Source organism: Ruditapes philippinarum, unplaced genomic scaffold (assembly GCF_026571515.1).
Source record: "Ruditapes philippinarum isolate M1 unplaced genomic scaffold, ASM2657151v2 ctg4975_1_1_1_1, whole genome shotgun sequence".
Taxonomy (NCBI): Eukaryota; Metazoa; Mollusca; class Bivalvia; order Venerida; family Veneridae; genus Ruditapes; species Ruditapes philippinarum.
Window position 1 is genome coordinate 1 of NW_026865860.1, and position 8,315 is coordinate 8,315.

Consider the following 8,315-nt stretch of genomic DNA (forward strand, 5'->3'; position numbering starts at 1 on the left):
TAGTGACAGAGGTAGAAATTTCCTCTCAAAGCTAGTAAATGCTGTATGTGAAATTTATAAAGTTTCTAGACATAAAACAGCTAGTTATAACCCTAGAGCTAATGGTGCCGTGGAAAAACAGAATTTAACTATCAAACAAACACTAAGAATGTATATTGATAAAGATCAAAGAAATTGGCATCTATTACTACCTACAGTGATGATGTCAATGAGGTCATCTCCTAATACTGAAACATCAGGATTCAGTCCATTTAAAATGATATTTGGTAGTGAAATGCGATTACCATATGACACTACTTTAATACCAAGAGAATCGTTAAGCACAGACGCAAAAATACATATTGAGCAATTGTTTGAAAGACTAAGACTGATTCATACACAGGCTAAACAAAATACAGAGTTAACACAAAAAGAAAGTAAAGAAAAACATGATGTAATAGCAAAAGAATCCGTCTTTGTTCAAGGAGATTTAGTACTGCTCAAAGTGCATAAATCTAAACCAGGATTATCTCACAAACTACAAGACCAATGGTCATCAAATATCTACTACATCAAATACAAAGGACCTCATGACACTTATAAAATTGCAGATTGTCAAACTGACAAAAATCATATACCCCTAGTAAATGCAAAAAACTTAAAAATGTATAATGATCCAAAGAATTATAGGGTAGAATATAAAAATTCAACTGAAAATGGTGGGATAATAAATACTGACAACAATTAAATAAACAAAATGCTACAAATCATGAGACTGATAGAGATGGTGAATCAAAAAGCACATTTAGCTCTGATGAAAATAACAAATCATATACAGACACTTCTGTAGATAATAGAAATAATGATAACACAGGAAAATGGTTCCGTGCAAACAAAATACTTAAAATAAGAGTGAAAGGTAAACAAAAAGAATGCCTAATCGAATGGAAAAATTCAAAATTCAAACCAAGCTGGGTGCTTGAAGAAGATGTTAGTGAATTTTTAAAACGAACATATTACATAACTCATACAAAAATGGGTAAAAGGCGGCGCAGGCCTTATAGATATTTTGACACCAAATAATTTGTATAAAATTTAAATGTAAATCAGTAGTTTTACACTGTTGCCCTTAGGTATGTTAACATATTATAGAACAAAATAGAGTTTAAATACTTAGATATATAAACATGATGCTTTTTGGGTGATGTATATTTAATATTTCATAAACTTTAATATAATATACTGATGTATACATGATACACACAAAACAAAAGCTAATGTGGTGAAGCCAAAACCTAAGAAAGTCTCTAAACAAGATATTTCTGACTCATAGTGCTAGAATTAGTAGAATCCGGAGTCTACAAATTCAACCGGCCTAACTACATTCCACTTTCATTAATTTTATATTTTAGTTTGGGAAAAATTACTGCTGATCTCATTCATCATGATGACTCTATTTTCGTCGGTGTGTTCAGTACATAGGGAACTACAGAGATTGAATTATGGTGTTGTTTTTGAACCAGGAACCAAAATACACATGGGTAAAGAACATTGGGTGCATACCTTTGAGGTAGAATTACCTAAAGAGGTGAACTTGGTAGATTTATCAGGGTGTTCAAAAAGCAAAAAGACCTGTGAGTACATAAACAAGGTTCTTACAGAAATAAATAACGTCAGAATTAATACCAAATATTTCATAAATGAATCAATAAACACAATTGAAAATCTAATTATATTGTTAAAAGTAGAAGTAAAAGGTCTTTACTTCCGTTCATTGGTTCTTTGAGTAAAAGTTTGTTCAACACTGCAACTATGGATGATGTTAACTTATTGGCTAAACATATCAATGTTTTAAACCGACTTAACCGAAAGCTAGTTGCATCTGTTCAACATCATGAAGATCATTTAGCTTCTTACATGCAAACTGCAAATAACAGAATGTCCAACTTAATGTCAGGCATAAAAGAAAACGAAATGGCAATAACGCACATTCAATCACAATTATATGACAGTTTTGATGACTTAGAAAAAACATTCTCATCAATGAATGTCTTAGTAACAAAACAGATAGAAAAGTCAAGAAGAATTGAATCTATTTTTAATAATCTTATTTCGGGTGTATACAGCTTAGTTGACGGTATACTGTCTCCATCTTTAATTCCCTTTGAAACCATGCAAACTACTCTAGAAGATATAAAATCTATAATAAATCATAAATACTCTCAATTCCATCTTATTTATAACGATGCTAAAGACGTTTACAAAAACGTTGATACACTATACGCAAGAATAGAAAACAAATTGTATATTTCCGTGAAATTCCCAATTTCTCCTTTTAAACACCCATTAACTCTTTACAAAGTGATATCATTTCCAGTTCCAGTGAATGATAGTACAGACCATGCAACCCAATTATTAGATTTACCTGACCTATATGCTTTGACACATGATAATCAATTCTACATGGAACTATCCAAGGAAGACACAGTAAAATGCAAGCAAAACAAAAAACTACTAATTTGTGACTCAAGTAAAATGTTATATCCTATAACTCAAGATAGTTGCACCTTGGCATTACTTCAAAATGACAAAGCCAAAGTGAAAACTGTATGTCACTTCAGATTTCTAGTTAATCATTTAATGCCTAAGATACAGAAAATATCAGCCACTTCAATTTTAGTTTATAAAATTGACATATTGGAACTAAATTGTAAAACAAATAAGCAAATGCTAAAAGGATGTAATTTTTGTATTATAACCATTCCCTGTGGTTGTTCTGTATCAACTCCTCAACTCTATTTACCTCCTAGATTATCAACTTGTCACAATAAAAGTATTTCAAAATTACACCCAGTAAATTTAGCATTATTACAGCAATTTTTTAACGATTCCTCATTAAATAACATTGATCCGAATTCACTTTTTGAAAATCCTCTAACAGTTAATGTACCTGCATTTACAATATACCAGCATAAAATGTCTAATATATTAGCTGATGATAGGAAAACGCATTTAAGCTTAGAAAAAATGGCTAAAGCTGCTAAGAAAGACGAACTTGTATTTCAATCATTGTCTGAACCACTATTGTCCGGCGATATTATATTAGAACAGTCATGGCCAACAACAAATGACATTATACTCTATGTTACTATGGCGATAGCGATTCTCTCACTGATATTATTCATCATTACTCCAATTAAACTAAGAAAGGTTTTATTAATATTAAGTGTATTACAATTAATAAACAAAAGAGTAGCGACATCAAATTTACCTTCGATTATTTACAAACAAAATTCAGTGAGTCAACAAGAAAATCCATCTTTTTCGGATAACTTTAACTTTGAACTTAATCATTATATATTGTGTCAATTAATAGTTTCTCCTATAGGTATATTATAATCAGTTGGAAACTGTGTCATAAAAAGACTTCTAACACAGCGTTAATAATAGAATTAACTACCGGAGAAGAATGTGTACATGTACCTGTACAAAAAATATTGTGTCCATCTTTCTGTAAAATAATTATTCCTATAAATGTAGAATGTGTTTCAATGCTATATATTATATCACCAACATTATACATGTATTTTGATTGGGATGATTTTAGAAAATAAAACTTAATAAGATAACAGACACATTGTGTCAAGTCAAACAAAATGTCCAGATTACTTACTTTCAAGGTAGAAGATTGAGAAGAATTTTGGAACAAGTCTATAATATTCATTTCCATATTCAGCATAAAGATCTGCTTATTCCATTGCAAATAACCAATTGCTCGACATGCTCTAGTTGACACCTCTTTTCCACAGAATATTAATTTTTATATGTATATAAAATTGTATAAATGTTATACATGGTAAATGGTGTTATATTGTTTTCTGTTATACATCAATTTGTTTTTGTGTTACATACTTTGATTTGATAAAAAAAAAAGAAGAAACATTGTAAAGTAACTTAACTTCATATATATTGGTAGTTATTGTTATATACATTTGCTGCTTACATTTGTGTTATTTTTTTCAATGTTTTTATCAAACTTTATAGGAATAAAGTTTTTTTAGGAGGAGAGGTAGTGTTCTGCAGTGAAAATATAGATATTATTATGAAATTATTGATATTATAAATATATTTATTTAGTATAGAAATATTATTCAGTCTAAATTATTGTTATAAAACAACAACAAATTCTCAAAGATTTTCATCAGATACTGTATTGAATGAACCATTGTTTTTTTGATATGCCCGAGGATATATAATGAGATGTAGACACAGTATGTACAAATTCTACAGACAAATAAATGTCAAATTAATGTTTTTGAAACAATAAAGTTGTTACTTGAATTAGTCTACATGTCACATAAGTATGAAGAACAAGTGGTCAATTTGTAAACAGATTGTTATATACATGTTTGATTCTAATTGGTCAATTTAAAACATTTTATGTATTTTCGGAATTTTTCATTGGTTAACTCTTTAAATGTCTTATGACATACATAACCTTTATAAGCTCGTCGTTTCCTGAAGTCGGCAAAAATAGCATTAGCAAAATAAACTCAGGAAGCTTACGACGATTTTTTATATCTTTTAGGTAAGAACATTTTATACTATTTTAACAAGTTATTTTATGTACTTATTTTACTGTTGGTAATATGAGAGTAAAGCATTATTTCATTATAAATAGTAAAGAATTATTTCTATGTTAAAGATAACAAGGAATGACATTGTTATATATGTATTAGAAAGAAAATACAAATTATTAAGTAACATATGTTTTTGAAATAAATTGTTTTATTATGCATAAAATAATACAGCTTTTGTGAATATGTAGTTGAAAATACATTGGCATGAAATAGTTGATTTTTATAATATTTTATTTGTCAAAGTTATATATATGTATGTATGTATGTATGTCTATGTATGAATGTTTAAAAAAAAAATAGCATTAGCAAAATAAACTCAGGAAGCTTACGACGATTTTTTATATCTTTTAGATTTTGAAAATCAATGACTTTAAGTCAGTAAAAGCTCATAGCCTGAGACAATTCCCCAAACCAGAGCAACAACAACAACAAGGAAAAATACGCTGCACAATTTGCGGCACAACATTAGCTTCCTCTAAAGATTTTTACAAGCGCAATCAGTCAAACGAAGCTACTCCCGTTTTTATATCAGATATGTTGATCAAATTAATTATGTTTTATACATGTTATATATTACATTAAACACAACGCCGTCTTTTATAAATAAAACACAATCTTGTTTTTTGTAAAGAAAGTCGAACGTCTGATGTCGAAACATAATTATATTAAGAATATACGGCATAGCTTTGTGATTTCTAAAAGTTTTTCTCAGATGTCGATAATATCGGGCCCTTCAATATAATATTATAAAGATGTACGCAATGAATTCAATGAAAATTTTTTATGGTAACAAACTTAAAGAAGTTTTGTGTAAGTTAAAATAATTATAATGTCGTTTAAATTACGGTTAGCAACAAAATACTTATATTCCTTCTGAACTTTTATTTTTTATGACACAGTGTATGTACATAAAAAGTATATGAATTGATTAAGTGGCATACTTTCCCACAGAGGCCTATTAAATGATGATTAAACGTTCTCAGGTCGAATACGTAGGCGGTATATAAACTTTTTGTACCATACATAAACCAATCTTCAAACAACTGGATAAAAGGCTGACTCATCAAGTTATTGATAAGTCATAAATGTCAAAATAATATCATCTTAATTGTGTGATCGGCTGACTCCGTATTTTTCTGCTGAGAGGAGCAGAAACATCTTTATTTGATATTAAGCTTGCAGATACATGTATATGTTGAAAGAATATCATAGAAATTTAATACATTTGCCTTTAACCATTATATACATTAAATATGTTTTGATGCAGCTTTAAAGAATTTCGCCTTATATCTTTTTTAACAATGAAAAGACACGAGCTGATATAAGACAATTTGTACAAACCAGATGTACAAACCATTATATTACCAATAACTTAAAAATCAATACAATTTTCCTGCCCATATAAATTGAATATTTGCATCATATAACTGTTATCCGAAGATTAAAAGAAGGTTAACAAACAACGTGAACGACAACGAACACCAGTTAAAAAAAAATATTTAATAGTAATTAATACATAATATTTATCGATACATTTTATTGTAATTAAATTACAAAGAATACATTAAGAGACGTGTTTATAAGCTTCATTGACTAAACACATCTCTTTTATGTAATAATATTTAGACACCATTTTGAAAATATTTAGCATATTGATTAAATGTTGCAACTAATAAACGAGACTGATGTGCGATTTATCTACGACTGAAGCGCCATTTCCTGTACCCCAACCAATCCTACCCCGTCCCAAAGGAACATATTTCAAAAAGATAACTGTAATTTTATTCCGATTTCCGTTGAAGTAAAATACATTGCTTTTGTAAATATATGATCATATGTTTTTTTCTCAAGCAAATGGATACCTAAGCATTTAGTTTACCCTTTGTGTGAACAGTTATACAGATACACAAATAATCAAACTGAAATGTACCATGCTTTTTAAGGTTAAAGCTGTCTTCAAACTGAACAGTATTTTGTTGAGGAATATCACTGAAATACATACATTGTATATGGTTGATATCAATCAGTGTGTAACATATAGCAGAGAGAAAATCTCGATGGATATTTCTTTCTTCTAATTCTAACATGATAACTGAAAACTTCCATCTTCAATCAATATCTTTGTACATGTATAACAAAAAGAATTCAGTCACCATTAAATGTTTTTGGTAGCTTTGTTTGTACCGACAATCGTACACTATCTATGATAAATTGCATCAATAATTCAGCAGTGCAATTTTACGCTTATGAAATAAGTTACAATATCAAAATACTGGCAGTGGTTTCAGCTATCAAAGGCAGTAAAGTATCAATATGTAATGCACAATATAATAGATTATCAAGATCTAGTATCGATTAGACAAACATTAAAAGTTTTATGGCATGAAACCTTCTAGTGTCTCTAATATCATTATTACATTTAAAAAAAAAATAAGTTCAAATACTTGTCTGGAATATAAAGTTATTAAAATCCATTAATGTCATTATAAAATTTCGAACATTTTTTTATAAAAGTAAAATTGCAGCTCATTTGTGTGGAATTTCACACTAATAAATTAAATTACAATGATAACGATTTTGAAAATATATGTTTAAAATCCCCTCCCCCACCCCAAAAAAAGATAAAGAAGAAAAACTGATAGATAGAAAGAAATAAATAAACAGTAAATGAAAAATTAAAAAAAGAGAACGTTTTTTAATCACAAATACATTAGAATAAAGTATATGCGTTAATTTGATAATGGCACAATATGTTATTATGTTTATCTTTATATCGTTGGATCTATTTGCAAACATTGCAAAAATACAAACTTTTAATAACAAATTATAACCCAGATTTCAAACAAAGGCATTAGTTTGTTCAATCAGTTTTTGTAGTCTATTATGCTAGATTGGAAATATGAGAGCAAATATCAGAAATGCAGTAATGTAATAATGTATTGATCGCAGAGCTTTAATTTCACCATAACTGCAATAATTGGAATGGATACAAAGCGAAAATAATTCAAAACAATATTGATATTTAATATAAACAGCAGTTTTTATCCCGTATCATTATGTATTTCAATATGATACAAGTATGATAACATATACGATGTTAAAATACAAATATCACTTTAGTATATGTATTCATGAAGTAATTATCAGAAACAGTACTTTTCTTTTATCAAGATAAGTTGTTACTTTGTAGGCTTTAAAAATATACTATGCTCAAATTTGATATTAGAAAATATTGATAATTGCTACACAGTCACTTTGTAAACATAAAATAAACATGTTTTGACGTCACGCAAAGTAGAGATGTTATGTTTAAAATTCTAACCCCTTTAGGTAGTTACAATATGAATATATAGTGTCATTAAAAATCTGGCATTTTTCTAAGAACAAAAAACAACTTTACTTGACATGAACGCAGCTTCCCCTATATAGATTATTCGTTCTTTAATTCAAATTAGACATATTCAGAAAGGATTTCATGTATTTCAATAGTTTTTTTTATTAAAATATTTTTTCAAGGGTGAGCATAGTATATCTTTAATGTATTTATATACATCTAAACCTGCGTGCTATATAAAAATATAGAAACGTAATGTGAGGAAATCTTATGTAAGCGGAATTAGTCTTTATCTTCAATAATGTCTTTTATACGTGCTTTGTCTGTTGTTGCTTGAGAAATGTACACTACGAGAAGCGACG

The 8,315-nt window shown here is 28.5% G+C and overlaps 1 protein-coding gene across 1 annotated transcript; it reads left to right on the forward strand.

The window, feature by feature from the left end:
* The first annotated feature begins 148 nt into the window (after window positions 1-148).
* LOC132730588 (uncharacterized) lies at window positions 149-727 on the forward strand. The gene has a single exon (XM_060716548.1). The coding sequence runs from the start codon at window positions 149-151 to the stop codon at window positions 725-727; it is 579 nt and encodes a 192-aa protein (XP_060572531.1).
* Window positions 728-8,315: the final 7,588 nt, after the last annotated feature.

What these genes read in the sequence shown, in the direction of transcription:
- LOC132730588 (XM_060716548.1), top strand. Translation starts at nt 149, where the DNA reads ATGTATATTGATAAAGATCAAAGAAATTGGCATCTATTACTACCTACA.